The 18496-nt window shown below is 65.8% G+C and overlaps 6 protein-coding genes across 6 annotated transcripts in view; 4 read left to right on the top strand and 2 right to left on the bottom strand.

Moving 5' to 3' along the window:
* Positions 1-3331: 3331 nt before the first annotated feature.
* Positions 3332-4455, top strand: EMIHUDRAFT_111083 (hypothetical protein; the record flags this gene model as incomplete). The annotated part of the gene is made up of 3 exons (XM_005787251.1): positions 3332-3761; positions 3938-4067; positions 4302-4455. 3 exons carry the CDS (start codon positions 3332-3334, stop codon positions 4453-4455), a joined length of 714 nt encoding a protein of 237 aa, XP_005787308.1.
* A 3067-nt stretch (positions 4456-7522) lies between these two features.
* EMIHUDRAFT_455488 (hypothetical protein) lies at positions 7523-11172 on the top strand (the record flags this gene model as incomplete). The annotated part of the gene is made up of 9 exons (XM_005787252.1): positions 7523-8165; positions 8354-8578; positions 8783-9709; positions 9937-9972; positions 10050-10235; positions 10316-10411; positions 10454-10565; positions 10661-10923; positions 11065-11172. The coding sequence occupies exons 1-9, from the start codon at positions 7593-7595 to the stop codon at positions 11170-11172; spliced, it is 2526 nt and encodes an 841-aa protein (XP_005787309.1). The 5' UTR covers positions 7523-7592.
* Positions 11173-11601: 429 nt separating this feature from the next.
* Positions 11602-12249, top strand: EMIHUDRAFT_228182 (hypothetical protein; the record flags this gene model as incomplete). Its single annotated transcript, XM_005787253.1, has 4 exons — positions 11602-11608; positions 11700-11755; positions 11830-11888; positions 12162-12249. 4 exons carry the CDS (start codon positions 11602-11604, stop codon positions 12247-12249), a joined length of 210 nt encoding a protein of 69 aa, XP_005787310.1.
* Positions 12250-12735: 486 nt separating this feature from the next.
* EMIHUDRAFT_228183 (hypothetical protein) lies at positions 12736-14179 on the top strand (the record flags this gene model as incomplete). Its single annotated transcript, XM_005787254.1, has 2 exons — positions 12736-13473; positions 13598-14179. 2 exons carry the CDS (start codon positions 12736-12738, stop codon positions 14177-14179), a joined length of 1320 nt encoding a protein of 439 aa, XP_005787311.1.
* A 280-nt stretch (positions 14180-14459) lies between these two features.
* EMIHUDRAFT_228184 (gamma-butyrobetaine hydroxylase) lies at positions 14460-17258 on the bottom strand (the record flags this gene model as incomplete). The annotated part of the gene is made up of 4 exons (XM_005787255.1): positions 14460-14540; positions 14694-16163; positions 16754-16780; positions 17226-17258. 4 exons carry the CDS (start codon positions 17256-17258, stop codon positions 14460-14462), a joined length of 1611 nt encoding a protein of 536 aa, XP_005787312.1.
* A 149-nt stretch (positions 17259-17407) lies between these two features.
* The window catches only part of EMIHUDRAFT_111087 (hypothetical protein), a gene marked incomplete at both ends in the record, with an annotated part of 4706 nt that continues 3617 nt past the window's right edge, over positions 17408-18496 (bottom strand). The window contains one exon of the mRNA XM_005787256.1: positions 17408-18164. Coding sequence (XP_005787313.1) covers positions 17408-18164 — 757 coding nt within the window. The remainder of the gene's footprint in view (positions 18165-18496) is intronic.

The following is an 18496-nucleotide window of genomic DNA, read 5'->3' on the forward strand; positions in this document are numbered from 1 at the left end:
GGAGTGACGCTCTCGAGGGCGGCGGCGGCGGCGGCGGCGGTGCAGAGGCGAACCCCGGCGGCCTCCGCTCCGACAACGTCGCGCTTGGGTTGCTGTTTCGAACTCAAGGAAGCAAATAAAAAAAATTCTTCCTTCGGGGACACACGATTCCAGAAATGGTTGTGTCCCCGCTCCTCGCTCGCCCGGGCGGAGGGCATGGCCGCGGAGGAGGCGAGTGCACGCTGCCAGGCCTTCCGCAGACAGCCTCTTGGGCAGACTGAGGGTCGGCTTTGCGTGGCGTGGCCCGTACGCTGCGCTGCGCAAAGCTGCGTATGCGGAGGGAGCATCCTGTGCTTCCACCGGGAAGTGCGCACCTCCTGCAGCTGGTGGAAGGCCGTGCCGCCGCTCGCCTGCTCCGTGGACAGGGCAGGGAGGCGGCGCCGCAGCGCCGCAGCGTCCGCTGCACGCCGGTGCAGCACTCTGCTGCCTGGTGGGCAGCATGCTGGTGCTGTGCGCGGTGTTTGCGAGGCGGCTTTGGCGTTGTTCTGCCAGCCGAGGCGAGTGGCGCGAGGCACGCGAGGCGCCGCGCGTGGCCCGGATGGCGCCTGAGAGCGCGCTCGATGAGCCAGCCGGCGCGGCGCGAGCGCCGTGCAAGCTGGCACATCGTCTGCATGCTGCCGTCGATTCTCTGGTCGACGGCGGTCAATCTCACGATTGTCGATCAAAACCGGCGGGCTTTGTGACGCCGTTTACGCAATCGTTTTTTGGCCTCGCTTTCTCTTTGAGCTTAGCCTTCGATGTTATGAAAACAAACGCAAGGCGGACATGGCATATCGCTCTTTCTCTTTTGCTTGGTTTTATTTTGTTTTTTCGTTTGCGAAGCGACAGAGGGGGGGGCGGGCGGGCGCTAACTATGGGCAACTACATGTCGAAGGTTCGAGGACGACTACTCGCCGCCTGGGTCGTTTGGGGCGCGCACCTTGTGATTTTTGGGTCAAAATCGTCCCGATTTCATAATGTTCGTTCGTACGTGCATCCGCGGCGCCCAGCGCGGTGCCAGCGGCTCCCATACCTCTAAGAGGCCACCCACCTCCGTATAGACCCTTATATCCGCGGTTTACGCCCAATAGAGGCAGCTGCAAGAGGGCCCGGACGGGCACTGCGGCACACACTGCTCGCTGCTCGGCCATGCGGTAGCGTCTGGTGATGCCGCCCCTGCGCGGGCGGGGGCGTCTCGCTCGGCAGCAACTGCGCCGCGCAGCGCAGGTTCGAGGGTCGCGGTGGGTGGGTGCACTGGAAGACGTAGCGGTCGAGAAAGCGCTCAGCGACCGCTACGTCTCGAGGATGGAGCCGTCGCGCGGACCCGACCGGCCGACCGGCAGTAGCAGCAGGCGCCGGAGGGCGCGGGAGGCAGCGGCGACACCTCGGGCCAGAAGCGCGAGCCCTAGGCTGGTGAGGGGGCCCGCTCATGCGTAAACGGCTCTGGGACTTAGCTAAATCGCGCATCGAAATCGGGACGATTTTGCCAGGGCACCGTCACAAGGTGCGGCTCCGTCGAGGACCGGGCGCGCCCCTTACCCGGCGCGGCGTAGGTCCCACTCTGACGTATAGAGGGGAGGCACGGACAACGGCCCAATTCATCAATTCCACTCATCTTCTGGTGCCTAGCCCCGTGCAGCGGCGGTCCGGCAGGCTGCCCCCAAGGCCCCCTGGGCCGCTGCGGGTTTTGGAGTTATGCTTTGGCACAGCTTCGGCGATGGCGGCCCCTCTCTGGGGCTTGCATAGGCGGGGAGTCTCCCCCGCTGGTCTCCTCATTCCCTTTTTTCTTTTTCTTTTGAGAGCAGGACGCCGGGTTTGTCTTGTATGTGCGTGTCGGGCCGGGGTGTGGGCGAGGGGCAGAAGGGGCGGGGGCGTGCGGGGCAGAGTGCGTGTCGGGCCGGGGTGTGAGCGAGGGGCGGGGGCGTGCGGGGCAGAGGCCCAACGTCGGGCGGCTTGTCGGGGTCCGGAGCATTCGAGGGGGGAACGAGGAGGGGGGAATGGGCGGTCGGCGATGGAGTATGATGCAACCGGGCGTACGGGGTAGCCGTCACTTTCCTGCCTCACAAGGGCGGGGCTGTCCCGGAAAGTGAGAAACGCCGGGCAGCGTGACGCATCAACGAAACCTCCCATACGTGTCGTGGGGCTCCTCCTTCGCTGTCCCATCTCCTCATCTCTTTCCCGCCTGGGCGGGGCAGCGGGTGGGCGCGCGGTGAGGCGTGGCGTGTGAGTGTGTGCGACTGCAACGACGGACCGCTCGCAAGAGACCATTGGGTTTGTACTATTAACAACGAAGGCGCTCAAAAAAAAATACTCGGGCTGTTGCCGTCCCAAACTGTCACTGCGGGTGTGCGGCGAGTGTGCGGGATGTCTGTGGGCCCGAGAGCGATATGCCATGTCCGCCTTGCGTTTGTTTCGTAACAACATCGAAGGCTAAGCTCAATAAAAAAGGCAGATCTGCGACTCTGTCCTCGTCCCGGGACCCTGTCCTTCTCCCACCCCTTGTTTGGTGTGTCCGTTTTATTTATTTATTTATTCTGTCCTCGTCCGATTGTATCTTTTTTCTTTCTTTCTTAAAAGGGAATGTACTTAAGAGCTACATACACTGAAAAGACAAACAAAAACACTCTCTCTCTCTGAAAAGTGGCCCGACGGCCGCCCCAAATGACGTGTGAGTGCTAGAGTTGTTTGGTATTGCTAAATAAAAATCTCCGCCCCGACGCTTTCGAGGCGCTCTACGACGGGGGCTCGGGCTCGTGTGGTACGGGTGGGATTCCTTTTCGGGGGGCGGCGCCTTCTTCTAGGCGCTCTTGACACAACAAGAGGGGTGTAGCAGTGTAGGTAGGGTAGAAAGGTGAAGAACAGCCCCCCCCGCAAGGCGCGCGATACACAAGAACAGCCAGGCTCGGACTGGACACCAACGCGGTATGGGTGGACGCAAGACAGATGATGACGACACGCACGAGCGACACACAGACACAAATAAGCTCAAATTGTGTGGTGCTTGACATGAAATAATAAATAAAAAAGCCGCGCACACAACTCAGCCTCTCGGCCGCATGCACAGGCGCCTCTCACTCCGCCGCTCGCGCCGCCAAGCGCGAAGAGACGTGCAGAGAACTGAGCAGCGAGCGCGAAGGTGTCTCAAAGTGGTCTCAAGTGTCTCCAAAGTGACAAAAAAACTCTCCTCTCTCCAAAGTGTCTCAAACTCGAATCGTCGACCCAACGCGGCCAAAGGATATCCACCTCGAGAACCTCGAGAGAGAGAATCGTCGATCGAATCATGTGTATTTCACACACCACACACGCCAGCGCGATGCGCCGCACCAGTCCTCCAGGCAAGAAATTGAGCACGCTGCCTCGAATCGAGTCCTCGACCGTCGGCCTCGATAGCATCGAGGCTGCCGCCGATGCGGAGCATCGAGCGGCGGCTCGGCGCGAGATGCCGGGCGGACCTGCGTGGAGGGAGGCAGCGGAGCGCGCGTCGGCGGGCGGGAGCTGCGAGTTGGCCCTCATCGAACGCGGGCTCGACGACGCCGACGTCATCGCACTCGTCGCTTCGCTGCAGCGGGAGGCGGCCGGCTCCGCTCTGACTGGCAGTCGGCCCATCAACAACGTCACGTCGCTCGACCTGCGAGGGAACGCCATCGGCGACGCCGGCGCGGCCGCCCTCTCCGGCCTGCTGCGCGGCGAGGGATGCGCCATCTGCACCCTCCGACTGTGGGGGAATCGGATCGGCGACGAGGGTGAGCGAGACACCTCTCCCGCGGCTCCGAACCGTTGCATGTCTCACTGTGTGTGGCGGGGTCGGGGTCACGCGCGTGTGGGACTTCCGACAGCACACTTCCCTCCCTCTGCGACTGCCTCTTCTGCCGTGTGCTCTCCCGCGTCTCTGAGCTGCCTCTTCTGCCGTCCTCTCCAGGCGGTGCCGCGCTGGTGTCTGCTCTCGCCCGTCCAAACTCGAGCCTGACCAGCCTCGACCTCGGCAAGCAAGGCCAGCCGGTGGGAGATGCGGTCGCCGCCGCACTCGCCTCCTCGCTGCCGCGCTGCGCGTGCCGCTGCAGCCGCGAAACCTCTCCCACAGCTTGTCGGATCAGCACCCACAGCGGCCCTGCACAGGTGCGTGCCCGCTGCAGACGCTTGACCTTCGCTACTGCGGCATGACGGACAAGGGCGCGCTGCCCCTCGCCGCCGCCTTGCCACGGCGCCGCGCCCTCCGGGCCCCTTCGACGAGGACACCGCCATCTCTCGGCCAACCTCGGGCCAGCTCGAGCCAGCGAACCTAGGTGCCGCGCCCTCCGCTTCCTCGACGTGCGCTACAACGCGATCGGCGCGACCGGCGCCACGGCGCTCGCCGTCGCCCTCGGCCGGGCAGACAGCGCGCTGCGTGTCTGGGTCACGTCGAACGCGTACAATGACCAGGACGCCGCCGACCTCTGACCTGAGATAGCCCGAGATGGCCCGAGATGACCCGAGATTACAATGACCAGGACGCCGCCGACCTCGCCGCGCTGCTGTCTGTCGACCCGACGACGGCGCCGCTCGCCGAGAGGGGCGAGATGACTCGAGACCACACGAGAGACCACCCGAGATGACCTGAGGTTAGGCGCCGCTCGCCGAGGGCCAAGAGCGGCTCTGGTTTTAGGCTGCGCCCCAGCCGGGCAACAGGCCAGGTAGGGGGGGGCAACCTCGACAGGTTGCCCCTGCGTTCCCCCTCTTTACGTTTGACTAGTGTTCATGTCCGCGCCACTGAGCACTGTCTCTCTGGAGTACACATGACAGAGGTAGAGTAACTTGTACGTGGTGACGCGTCGCGACAGTATGTGCCATGCAGTATAGTCGCAATCATCGCATGTTTAATGTAATGAATGTTTTTATTGTGACGGCTGACGGAGGTCGCGGGGCGCTAGCGGCTAGCCGTAAAGTCTAAGAAGAGGTCGGCTGCTCGATCGACGAGCAAGCACTGAACCGACCGACCGATCGTGGCGTACGTAGCTAGCGATCGCGCGCCCTGCAAGAGGGGGGGGTCAGCGACGGCCGACGCGTGCCGGATGGAGTCCGGCCGCGGGTGACTAGGGAAGTTCGCTCAGGATGTGTGGGGCAGCCCCGTTGGCTGAGTGTCTTGTCTTGTGGTTCTGTGTGTCGCTCCTGTGTGACCGTCACCGCCCGTCCCGCGTCCACCCATACCGCGTTGGTGTCCCAGTCGTTGGTCGGACTGTGTTTCGCCTTCCTATTCGGGGGGGTCGCGAGTCGCGGGATTCCTGTATCTCCCAATGGAGCACGGCGGCGATATGTGTATGGCGTCGGTTCATTAGAGATAATGAATATCATCCATCCAAAACATAGAGGATCACAACGTTGCTGTCTGGATCTCGCCGACACCGCCGTCGCGGTCACCCCCGCTGTGGCGGCGCTCTGCGGCGGTGGCCGATGCGGTTTTGTGCCCCCGCCCGTGCCGTCCTCAGCCTGCTCATGACTATGCCAGTGTACTCGACGGCAGGCGTAGTACCAGCCGCAGACCCGACCCGGGAGGAAGGCGGCAGCCATGTGCGTTCACTGCAGTCGAGACCGTGTCGCAGGCATTGCCCTTGGGAACAAGAACCCTGGTCCACAAAATGCGATTGGGTAGGCTGCAGCGGCTGCTCGGAATGCAGCACGACTCTGCCATCCCCTATACCGCCACTGCTCTTGCCGCCCTCGTCCTCGCCAGTCTGTAGACAGACGTGCATTATGGCCCTAAAGTTTTCTTGGTCCACCAAGTGCGAGTGGCCAGATTGCAGCGGCTGCTCAGAATGCCGCATACCGCCGCCGGCCCCGCCATCTCCAATGCCGCCACCGCTACCATTGCCGCCACCCTCGCCGCCGCCACTGCCTCCGCCTCTCATTTGTGTCACACCACGCGGAACGCATCTCCATCGCTTCGGTGAAGGGGGTGAACCGTGCCATCCTCGATCGCCGTGCAAAGCTCGCTTCCGAGCTCTCACGCCGCGCGTAGTTAGGGGCCTAGAGAACACAACCCCCTCTCTCTTGTCTCCCAGTATGCAGTAAGCTAAAAGTACCCCCGGGCACGGGGGGACAGGCGCGCCTCGTGCATTTCCAAATAGTCGTGCGTCCCATCACATCGGCCAAGCGGGGCGCCCGTGGAATTCATGTTGACCGCGGAAAAGGGTCGCGGGCCTCGTCGCGGCGCCACGGCGCTCCTTGTGGGCGCAGGCCTCGTCACTGGCGCCGTGCTCTCCTCCGCCCCTGTCCCCAAGCCGGCAATCATTGAGTACTTTGCGCGCGCGCTTGGCCTCGAGCCGTTTGGCCCGCAGTGCACCTCAAGGATGCCCCCCCTGTACGAGCCACACGCAATGCCCAGCATAAACCTCGAGGCCGAGTCGAAAGCGCCCGACTTTAGCCTCTCATCTCTCCACGACGACGGCCTCGTCTCGCTCTCCGAGCTCCTCAAGACAAAGCCGGTGGTCCTCGAGCTCGGATCCGCCACCTGACCCTTCACGGTGCCGACGCTGCCGTACGTGAGCGAGCTGCGAGCCGAGTACGGGGACGCGTTCTGGTGCGCCCGAGTCAACGGCGCATGTGTCCAGAGACTGCTCACCCGTGCGCCTCCAACGGCAGGTACGTCTTTGTGTATATCCCAGAGGTGCACCCGATGTGGGGCGTGCACCCCTACGTGGGCGAGATCCTGCCCGCCGAGCAGGAGTACCCGGGCGGCATCCTCGCCCAGGCGCTGACCATGGAGGAGCGCAAGGTGGCGGCGAAGACGCTGGAGGCAATGGAGCCCGGCGCCTTTGACTATATCTTGATGGACTCCCTCCCGGCCGTGGGCGAGGAAGGCCTGGACAAGGCGGGCACCTACAACCCCACCTGGTGCTCGTATGGCACCGCCCCCAACCCGGGGTGGGTGATCTCGATGGACGGAACGGTCCCGCTCGCAGCAGCTCCAAGCAAGAGAAAGCCGCATTCGGATCAGCTCGTTTATTCCGGTTGCCATAGGTCGAGATCGCCCAGCTCTTCTTTGGGCACGGCATGCCAGATGTGCCCTTTGAGGAGGGCATGGCGGCACTGAAGGCGGCAATGGATCCGCTCGTCGGTCGGCCCTTTTAGGCATCTAGCCCTGGATGCTCTCGCACGCGGCTCCCAGCTCGCGACGGAAGCGCATGATCGCTGCTGCCCAATGCCGCGGCCGCGCGGATGGCAGCGCAGCGTGAGGTCTCTTCTCCGTCGTGGGTGCGTGCCGTGCCCTGAGCTCAGCCAGCTAGCATGGGAGAAAGAATGTGTAGCGAGCGCCTTCATGTATGTGAAGATCGATCAGACTCACGGCACAAGTCACGGCACACGGCGGGGGGGGACAACTGTCAACTCGAGAGAGACGGAGGACATGTGGGAACCGATGTGCGGCTTGCGTACAACGGAAACTGCGGCGGCGGCGGCGGTTGCCTGGCGACAGAGGCGGCGCAACCGGATTATCAACCTCGAGACCTCTCGAGAGCCCTCCAATCCAATGTGCCCCGCCCGCCGCTAGCAGCCACCAGGGTACAGCGCCGGCTAGGACAGGCACACCAGGGTACACCCCTATGAGCGCTCATCTCTCTGGCATCGTAGAGCTACTGTCCGCTGACGCTCCGGCGCCATTCGGGTCCACATCCCCAGTCCTCGGGACAACGGACGGCCGACGCTCTCCCGTCCTCTCTGAGCGCTCCTCAGATCTCGGCGGCGGCTCCTCCAAGCCGGGCTCGCCACGGCCGCCGCCGCTCAAAGCGCTGGCGCAGCCGCTGCTTGAGCGAGCAGAGGAGGGCCATATCGGGCCGGCGCCCGCCACCACATCCGCAGACGGCGGAGGCGGCGAGGAGGAGTCTCGCTCAGTCGCGGTGACAAAGGCGCTCATCTACGGGTGCATCAACGCGGTGGTCTGCGCGCCGGTGATGATCTCGTTCGCGTCCATCATCTTTCGCCACCCCACCTTCCACCGAGACGCCGCCACCTACGCCCGGCTCGTCAAGCTGGTCCTCTTTTCGTCGGCGGTGCATCAGACCGTCTTTGTGACGACCTCGTCGCTCGTCTTTGCCGTCGGGCAGGTGCAGGACGCGGGCCTCATCTTCCTCTCCTCGATGGCCAACCAGGTCGTCGAGGCGCTCGAGAAGCGCCAGGCGAGAGTAGCGGAGACGAGACGAGCCGAGGTTAGCCGAGACGACCCGAGGTTAGCCGAGAGGAGCCGAGAGGAGCCGAGAGGAGCCGAGAGGAGCCGAGAGGAGCCGAGAGGAGCCGAGAGGAGCCGAGATGGGGTGATCGCCACCGCTGTCACAGAGGCGCTCTTCACAGCACCGCCGCGCCACAGGCTCCGTACGACGAGGTGATCGCCACCGCCCTCGTCGCGCTCGCCTCCTCCACCACCCTGCTCGGCCTCGCCCTCGTGCTGACCGGCAAGCTCCGCCTCGCCGGGCTGGTGCAGTACCTCCCCCTTCCGGTGGTGGGAGGCTACCTCGCCTACATCGGCCTCTACTGCTTCGAGGCAGGCCTCTCCCTCATGTCTGGCACGGAGGTCACCTCGGTGGCGCAGATGGTGTCGCTGGCTGGCGGCGCCGGCATCTTGCCCTGCTTGCCCGGCGTTGCCTGCGGCGTCGGCATCATCCTCGCCCTCCAGCGGTGGCACCACTTCCTCGTCCTCCCCTCCCTCCTCCTCGCCATCCCCGTCCTCTTCTACGCCGCCGCCTTCGCCGCCGGGCTCGACTTGCCTGCTCTCCGCGCCGCCGGCTACCTGTCCGAGGCGGAGCAGCCGGCGTCGTGCCTCGAGACCTGGTCCTCCTTCCGCCCCTCCCTGGTGCACTGGGACGTGCTGCCCTCGCTGCTGCCCACGTGGCTCGCAATGTACACGGTCGTCGCCTTCTCGTCCTCTCTCGACGTGGCGGCAATCCAGATGGACATGGGCAAGCAGCTCGACTTCAACCACGAGCTCATCACGGTTGGCCTCTCCAACGCTGCCTCGGGCCTCTGCGGAGGCTTCACCGGCTCGTACATCTTCTCGACCACGATCTTCACCTACCGAACCGGCACCCGCCTCCGCCTCTGTGGCGCCGTGGTGATCGCCGCCGAGCTACTCCTCTTTGCGTCGCCGGTCACCGTGGGTGCGTACGTGCCGAAGCTCTTCTTTGGCGCCGTCCTCACCTTCATCGCCGCGGACCTCCTCGTCGACTGGCTCTGGGCCGCGCGCCACAAGGTGCACCCGACCGAGTATGCAATCATCCTCCTCACCTTCGGCGCCATCAACTGCTTCGGCCTCGAGGTTGGCATGTGCGGCGGCGTGCTCATCGCCATGTGCCACTTCATCATCGACTACGCCTCCGCCCCCGTCGTCCGACGGATCGACGTGCGTTCGACTGTGCTGCGCTCCTTTGCGCACTCGCGCGCCCTCGCCGGCGAGCAGACCCGACTCATCTCTCTCCGCTGCCGCGGGTACATCTTCTTCGGCTCGACTCTCCGCATCATGGAGGACGTCCTCTCCGCCGTCTCCGTGCCGCCGCACCTCGAGCCCACCCTCGGCAGACCCCCCTCCAAGCAGCGCCCCTCGGCTCAGCCTGCGCCGCCCACCCGCTTCGTCCTCTTCGACTTCGCCGCCGTCACCGGCCTCGACGCGACCGCCGCCCGCGCGTGCTTCCTCAACCTCACGCGCACCCTCGCGCCGCTCGGGATCGAGGTTGTGTTCGGCGGCCTCCCGGCCGGCGGTCGGATCGCCAAACTCCTCACCGGGCACGGGATCCTCACTGACTCGCCTTCGCTCGCCTCGGCGCGCCGCGTCTCCGCTGCGGACGAGATCGACCCGAGATCGACACGAGATCGGCCCGAGATCGACACGAGATCGGCCCGAGATCCACCCCGAGATTGGCCGACGGCTAGGCGCGCCGCTTTTCCGCCGTCGACGAGGCGCTCGAGTACTGCGAGGAGAAGCTGCTCGAGGAGGTGTCGGGCCGCAGAGCAGCCCCTCTCCTCGGCCACTGGTGCTCTGATCCTCCCGGAGCCTGCTTGCCCTTCCTTAGGCGACGCGCAAGCAGCCCATCGGCACGCGCGAGTTCGACTCGTCCCCCTTCGTCGCGCGCGCCGCCACACAGTCCGCGCCCGACTTGGCGCACCTGGCCGCCCTCGCCGGCGAGCCTGGCGGGGGGGGAGGGGGGGTGGTGGGCGGCGGCAGCGGGGGCAGCTGGCTGGCGAGGTCTGTCCAGCGCGTGCTGGCGCCGCCCGTCGACTCGCACGACGCCGGCGCGCTGTGAGCGGCGCCTCTTCATGGCGGGCTGGCTGTGAACAGGCGCCGCTCGTCGACTCGTACCACGCCGGCATGCTGGACGGGCTCGCGCCGTACTTTGAGGAGGAGAGCCGCGGGCAGAGGGCCGGTGCAGGACACGTCCAAGACGTGTCCGAGACGTGTCTGCGACACGTCCCGTAGGAGAGCCACGGGCCGGGCCGGCGAATCTTTGCGGCGGGCGAGGAGGCGGGCGCGCTCTACTTCATCGCCGAGGGGCAGGCGGGGCCGAGCGAGGAGGAGGCTCGGGCGAGCTGTGCAGGGCGCCTCCTCACCCCCCCCCCCCCCCCCCCCCCGCGCGCGCCGTACCGCAGGTGGAGCTGTGGGAGGAGCGAGCCTCCGGCAAGAGAGGCGCCGACAGGGAGCAGGTCCGCATCGCCAGGTACGCGCACGGCGGCATCTTCGGCGAGCTCGACTTCTTCCTGCACAACCGGCGCTCGTTCCGCGCCGAGGCGGGAGGCGGCGGCACCTCGCTCCTCACCCTGACCCGCGGCAGGCTGCGCGACATGCAGTCCGAGGCGCCTCACCTCGCCGCGGCGCTCGAGCACGCGCTGCTGCGCTACCTCTGCTTCCAGGTCAACGCCAAGCTCGGGCTCGTCGACGGCGTGAGCGACGTGACAGACCCGTTTGCGCGGGCCTCGCAGCCCCTCTCGACGAGGGCAAATCCCCCCTGACCGAGGCGGACTGGGCTGGAGTCTGCGCGAGGCCGCGCGCGCCCGACTCGAGCCGACCAGCGACCGAGGTCCCGTGGGGAGGTCGAGGAGGCGGGCGAGTGGGGCGGACATCGCGAGAAAAAGAAACAATTGGGCCCCAGAGGAAAGGAGAACGGAAAAAAGATACCATGCGCCACGCCCACCGCCTGAGGGCCTGACTCGCCGGCACGGCGCGCGGGCCGCCGGGGCGGAGCCTATCTTTCCACTGACTTGCTTTTTTTCGCTGCAGTCCCACCTGCGGATCTTTGATCACATATAAAAACGCACAACCCCGGGGGCCCGTTGATCACACTCCAAGGGGCTGCTAAAGCCGTATATGGTGTCACCTCGAGAACCTCGAGAACCATGAACGGCGCGCGTCAGTGTCAGAATCACCCCCCCCCCCCCCAAGAGCGGCCGCTCGCTGCTCGGTACCCCCCCTGCGCAACTAAGCTCATGGCCGACCCCCCCCAGCAGCAGCGCTCTGCTGCTGGGGGGGTCGGGACCCCCCCCCCCCAGCAGGAGCGCTCTGCTGCTGGGGGGGGTCAGACCCCCCCCCTAGCAGCAGGGATGAGCTTAGTTGTGCAGGGGGGGTCCCTCATGTATCGTAGTCTTTGTTAGTATCGAGGCGACTCAGCGGCGAGCCGAGCCAGGCCACGGCGCTCGGCCTGCTGAGAGAAGACCTTCCCCGACGGCAGTGACAATTTACCCGACATCAATCGTCGACGGCAAGCTCGAGAACTGCGCCTCCAAAGTCGCCCAGATTCGCCTCTCGCGGCGCGCTGAGTTAGTATCGCCGGTGCGCCAGCCAGCTCTGCTCCACAGCAGGGCATGACCGACTGGCTCCTGCTGGCCGTGCGTCCTGGTGGCATCCATTGCCAGCTCAGGTAGCCTCAGGAGGTCGCCTCGCGCACGACTCGGCGCCGCACAGCACCGCTCCGCGTTACTACCGAGTTAGTATCGTCGACCCACAGAGACTGCTCTTCTGTAGGTGGAGACGACAAACGCCGGCCGGGTCGGCCGCCCCCATCGCCGCCGCCGGGGCGGCGGCGGCCTCGGCGGACCATCCGGCGCGCCGCGCGCCCGACGGGGAGGCGTTCACCACCCCTGGCTCCTCACCCCGCCACGCCTTCGTGCAGACGCCGTGGCACCCACCTCAGGCGCCGCTCAGACTCGGTTGTCGGCCGCACAAGTGCTTGGCTCGTGCCCAGCCGACCGGCAGGCGATGCCCACTCGCTGCTAGGCTAATCCCGGGCTGTCAAGCGGCGGTGTGGTGCCGTGAAGGGCAGCGGTGCCAAAACTACGACTATTAGTACCGTGCGGGGGCAGTGCATTTAACTCTGTCAAAAATCGAAATGTGCTCCGTGGGACGTATTGGGCTAGGACCATACGTCCGGGAGGGCCCCCATGCGTGCCGCAACGACCCACAGTCTGGTACCACTCTGTTCACGTTCACAGCTCTTAAGGTTCTCCGGGCCACTTTCGGGGGGCAAACCCTGCCCGCCCCCTAGAACCCCGGGTAAGGCCCAGGTGTGGCCTAGGGCATCAGAAGGGACCAAGAGGAGTCCAGTCTGAGCCATAGAGCCCATGTCTTTGCCCCCGAAGGTCGTGTTCAAAATGCCCGGAACGGACGTACAGTGGTGTCCGGCCCCCCCCCGGGCCCCCGGGCCGGCGCGATCACCGAGCTGTGACGCTCAGGGAAGCTGAGCGGCCGCTCCAATCGGTGCTCTCTCGATGCCACATCGGCGGCCGCTGACTCAGCAGGAGGGCTGGCTCGCACCGCACTCGAGGTTTCGCTCTGCGTCGCCCGACGTGTACGCGGAGTACATCGTGAGCACTTGCCGCAGCGGCTGGCGCGCCGCCGACATGCCGCTGTGTTTTCGGCAGCGGTCGTGCCCGCACAGCTTCCTCTCTCAAATGCTGCACTCGGCGCCGAGCGGCGGCGAGTCATGCTCCACGCGGCTGCGGAGAGCCGGATGCGTCGACTTGCCGACCCACTTGACTTCCCATCGCGACGGCGCCACTGTAATGTTCCGCAAGTTGTGCGGCTGGCTCGCGCCGCGTGACGGCTGCTCTTGCCTCCCGTGCTTCACCGAGTGCCGCCGGTCCGAGCTGTGCCCACCTCCCTCCGCCAACTCCGCCGTCGCACCTCCACTGCCCAGCGGCAGTCCGAACGGGAGCTTTGCCTTTGCCTTCAGCCTCCGTCTTCCGGCAGCCAAGAGCATCGAAGCCAGTCAGGCCGCGCACGCGAAGAAGCTGGCCGTGCTCCGCGAGCTGCTCCGCGCGGTGGTCTCTCTCGTGTGGACCAAGACGCGGCACAGCATCGTGCTGCTCAGCGACGGCGTGCCTGCCCCGGACCTCGCCCCGTTCCGGCGGCTCGGCGTGCGGCTCGTGCGGCTCGCGCCTCCACCAGAGGGCCTCGACAAGGCGCACAAGCGGCACGTGACTTTCGCAAAGGCGTGCGGCACCGGCGTGCCCTCGCTCTCGCCCTCGCCCTTCCCGTGATACCACCCACACCGACTGAAACGGGCGCGATGATTTTCATGATACCCACCCACACTGCCTTTCCGGCTCGCCCTTCCGGCTCACCGCTCAGACACCACACTGCCTCGCTGTCCAGCTCGACGCGTGGAGCCTCGAGTACGACAAGGTCGTCTCCTTGGACACGGACATCGTCGTGCGGCGCAACATCGACCACCTCTTCAGCGTCAGCACGCCGGCCGCGGCACTAGACTCAAAATGGGGCTTCAACGCTTTAAGGCGCACCGCGGCGACGCGCGGCGGCCGGTGGCGGGTCGCCGAGCCGGACTTTCCCTCGAGCTCGCCCCGCTACTGGCCCCCGAACGCGAGCACCGCCGACGGGATGCTGCCCTTCAACTCCGGAGTGCTCGTGCTCACGCCGAGCCGCGACGTATACGAGGCGATGCGCCGCGCGGCGGCCTTTACGCGCTCTTACGACGGCGGGGACCAGGGCTTCCTCGCCGCCTTCTTCGCCTCCCGCAACGTGGCCTGGTACGAGCTGCCGCGCCGGTACCACCTCGGCTGGTGCGTCCAGCCCGACGAGGTGCAGGAGGCGTACATCTGGCACCTCTTCCTGCGACACCCCTTCCGGCAGATCCACGCGCTCGAGGATGAGGTCGAAAAGAGGATGAGGGACGCGGGCCTCGTTGGGGAGTAGAGAAAAAGAAAGAAAGAAAACAGACAACCCAAGGGAGGGATGGGAGGACGGCACGCCGCCACCACACAGGGATTTTAAGGAGAGGGGTGTGATGCGCTAGAGCCCTATCCCTGGGGTCTGGCCGGTTCTTTTCATCAGATTGACGTGCTATCTGGGGCGATCCAGATCAATCCAGCTATCTCGTTCTATCTCGTGCGATCTCGCGGCGTTCTCGCCTATTCGAGCCGTTTTTCTTTTCTTCTTCGCGCTGCGCGCGCATAGACGCTCCTTCCCGCCAGCTCTATATGGGTCGCAGCCGCAGCCGCAGCCGCGACCGCGGCCGCGGCCGCGACCGCAGCCTTTCCTCCTCCTCCTCGTCGTCCTCGGAGGATTCGGCGGAGCGCGAGGAGCGCATGCAGCGCGAACGCGATGAGGGCGTCGCTCCACCACGGTGCCGGAGGCAGCTCGACCGTCATTTGCGCGGCGCGGCCGCGGCCGCCTGGCCCTCGATGCTGCGCGCGGTGCTCCGGATCACGAGCTCCTCCTCTTGCGAGACGTCCGCAAAGCCGCCGGGACGCCGCTCGCGCAGGAGGCGGCGCGCCTGCGAGTAGATGGCCTCGCGCGTGATGGTGCCACCGACGAGCACGCGGTCGCTCGAGGCGAGCCCGCCCGCCCGCCCGTGCAGCACGCGCCAGTTGTTCATGAGGAAGAACTTGCCCTTGTGCATCGGCACGGGCCTCTCGTACTCGGCCGAGTGGACGAGCTCGACGAAGCGGTTGAAGGCCTTGTACCACTTGGGGAAGACGTCGAAGGGCAGCGTGAGCGGCGTGCGGAAGACCTCGTTGTACTGGATGCGCTGGAGCGCGCCGGTGTCGTCGAGCTGCAGCAGCTTCGGCTGCGTGCTCACGATGAGGCCGCGATTGTACTCCTGCGGCGAGTCGACGCGCGACGCCACGAAGTCGCGCTCGGCGTCGTAGCCGTACGTGGCGAGCAGACGGTAGCCCTCCGGGTCCTCGGCCTCGAGCTGGCGCGCCACGGCGAAGCCGTCGGTGAAGGTGTTCGTGCCCGTCCCCTCCTCGTAGTGCATGAGCAAGCAGAGCGCCGGCACGCCGTGCGGCGGGATGCTCGAGTCGGTGTGCTGGTTGAGGCGCTTGAGGTGGTCGTACGAGACGGACGTGGCGCCCTCCTTGCGGACGATCCGCCAGTTGGCAATGTCGCGCGTCGGGTCCTTTTGCAGGCCGCCGAAGGCGTCGTCCGCGAGGCGGCGCAGCGCCACCTCGCCGGGCTCCTCGCAGCCCTCGATCATCGCGCCGCCGTGGTAGAGCACCGACTCGATGCAGTTTAGGTTGGCGTCCGAGGCGGGGTCGAGCACCTCATGGAAGTCGAACGTGGGCACGGCGAAGTCCGCCGCCTTCCAGAGCCGCATCTCCTCCGCCTTGGGCGCCCGCGCGCTCGGAAATCCAGAGTAGGGTGTCAGGAACGCGAGGTCCTCGTGCACCGCCGAGCTGCTGCGAGCTCCCGCGGCGAGCTTCTCTCCGACGACCTCGGCATACATTCGTAGGAAGTCCGTGCGAAACCGGGACACACGCGGCGGATCGGCCGCCATCTCGTGTGGGCCCAGCGAGGCGTCATTCCATGTGACGTGCAGACCACCATTGGCACCGACTTCTGCAGAAGCTGCACGCACGTTCTCAGCCGACACGCCCGATGGCCCCACCGGAGTCGCAGTCAAGTAGCGTTCGCCAGCGCCGCCTACGACGTGCTCCTCATCGCGGCACGCGTCGCGCAGCCAGAGTGAGTGGAAGCGATAGGCGGCTCCGTCGTCAAAGTGCACCTCGACGTATTTGCCAGCAGCGACGGCATCTACGATCGCAGGCTGGGAAGCGGTGGTCATGGTCGACATTGCCAACGCACGCTTGAAGAACGGTGTGAGCGTCGTGGTCGAGGATGCCGTCGGAGTGATCCATGCGGTGGTTGACAGAAGCGATAGGGATAGCATGGGCTTCTGTGGCGCGCGCGGCGGCTAGTGGTGTCGGCGCGATGTCGCTTGGAAGGTCGCGCGTCGAGTCGGAAGACGACATGCCTGAAAAAGACGGAGTTACGTGGGCTGTGGGTTTACACACCATAAGTCTCTCTCACAGCAGACAGGCTCGACACAGGTGCGAACTGGCGCGTGCTAGTACTACCACAGGCACACGAAGAAAAGAATTTACGGCCTTCCGCAGCCCCCCTCCGTATCGTGGTCAAAGAAATTCCGTCGCCAAAGAATTGTGCATGCCGCGATCAGCGAAAACACTGCTCAGACCGGAAAAGAAATCTACCCTTATAAGTCTCTCGTGTCGGCGCCGACGCTCTTGGTTTATATAAAATGAACTCGGGGGCACGGGACGCGGCACAAACGGGGCACAAACTCCAGGCTACAATGAATACATGCATGCACATGTACATGTGGAGCGGCATGCTGACCGTGCCGATCGGCTGGTGATCGATATGGTCATCACCGTCGCCACGTCCTGGTGATCTGTGGCGACGGCGCACCAGAGCCATGAGGAAGAGAGGTTGGTGGGTCAGCCACGAGTACTCACTCGGCTGCACCGTGCGGCCCCAGTAAATCGCGAGCGCCTGAGGCGTTCGGGGTGCTCGCAATGCGGTTAAGGCGCGGTGAACACAACCGCCTCGAGCGTACCGCTCAGACACGAGCCGAGGGTGGAGGGGGGGGCGGCGGCGAAGAGGCGGGAGAGCTGGGTCCGTGCGCTCTGCTGCTGGGAGGGTCAGACCCCCCCCCCCCCCCCTAGCAGCAGGGATGGCTTTAGATGTGCAGGGGAGGTACCGAGCAATGTGCGGCCGCTCTTGGTCGGCTGACTCGTTACGAGAGAATCTGATGACTCAGAGCTCGGCCTCGGCGGAGAGGTGCGTGCAGGCTGCAGCATACAGTGTACCTTGCCAGTGCGCGCCAGTCCCACCTTGGTTTCTTGTAAAAATTCTCTGTTAGTGCAACCAAGTACAGATGTGGCTGCAGAGTCATCGATAAATTCAAAAACAAAATCGAAATACTTAACAGAAAAACTCTTGTTTCCTCCGAACTATCTGTGAGATCCATCGTTGCAGAATGCAGGGGAGTCATAGCGACCCCTTCCCTCCCGTGTTATGGCCCTGCGACCGCGCATCCCCCAGGGTTAGGGCTTGTAGCCCGATGAAGATCTCATCCGACGGCTGGGGGTGACGGGTGTCGCCCGCTCACCGCGCACTCTACTTCGCGTCGCCGATCTTGCGCTTGAGCGGCGCGTGCCGCGAGCCTCGCTCGCGCACCGCCACCTCGCACAAGCCAGCGTGCCCGTCGGGCCTCACGCAGCCTCCAGTGCCGCAGAGCTTCGGCCCCCTCCCCGCGAAGACTCGAGGCACTGTACCACTCCGCCCCGGCGCCACCTTCCCAACCTTTGCCTCAACCTCCGGCGCAGAGCTGCTGCTCGGCGAAGCGGCGGCGCGCGCAGAGGGCCCGCCGGCGACCGCCGCTAGTGCTCGCCCGCAGGTGTGCGCGCGGTGCCTTCCCTGGCACGCATGGCACTTTGCGGCCGCCGCCGCCGCCGCCGCCGCCGCCGCGGCTCCCGCCGCCGCCGCCGCCGCCGCCGAGCCGCGCGTGGTGTGAACGTCTCCTGTTGGGCCGACGTAGCGCCAGTGCCCGTGCTTGAGGGCGGCCTGGGAGGGCGCGCGCACACGCCACCCGGCGGCAAACGCGCCGTCCCAAAGCTTGCGGTCCACGGCCGCGCTGTCGCACTCCAGAGGCGGCTCCTCGCCCTCGCCCTCCCCCTCGCCCTCCCCCTCGCCCTCGCCCTCGCCCTCGCCCTCGCCCTCGCCCTCCTCCTCCTCGCCCTCGCCCTCCTCCTCCTCCCCCTCGCCCTCGCCCTCCTCCTCCTCCCCCTCGCCCTCCTCCTCGCCCTCCTCCTCCTTCCACGCTGCGGCCGCCTCGCCGCGCGTGCGGTGGCCTCTTCCCCCCGGGTCCACGTACCTATTGCAATACAGCCGAGACGTAGCCGAGAGATGGCCGAGACCAGAGATGGCGGCGGCGGAGGGCGATCGGCTGCCACGCTTGCTCGCGCCGGGGCATCTCGGGGCATCTCGGGGCATCTCGGGGCATCTCGGGGCATCTCGGGGCATCTCGGGTCATCTCGGAGGGTCTCGGGTGATCGCGTGTGATCGCGTGTGATCTCGGGTGATCTCGGGTGATCTCGGGTGATCTCGGGTGTCCTCGGGTGTCCTCGGGTGATCTCGCCTCCAGTTGCCGTGCTTGCTCGCGCCCAGGTACGCCTCCCGCACCCGCCAGCCGGCGGCGAAGGCCCC

This window comes from Emiliania huxleyi, assembly GCF_000372725.1.
Source record: "Emiliania huxleyi CCMP1516 chromosome Unknown EMIHUscaffold_144, whole genome shotgun sequence".
NCBI classification, from domain to species: Eukaryota; Haptophyta; order Isochrysidales; family Noelaerhabdaceae; genus Emiliania; species Emiliania huxleyi.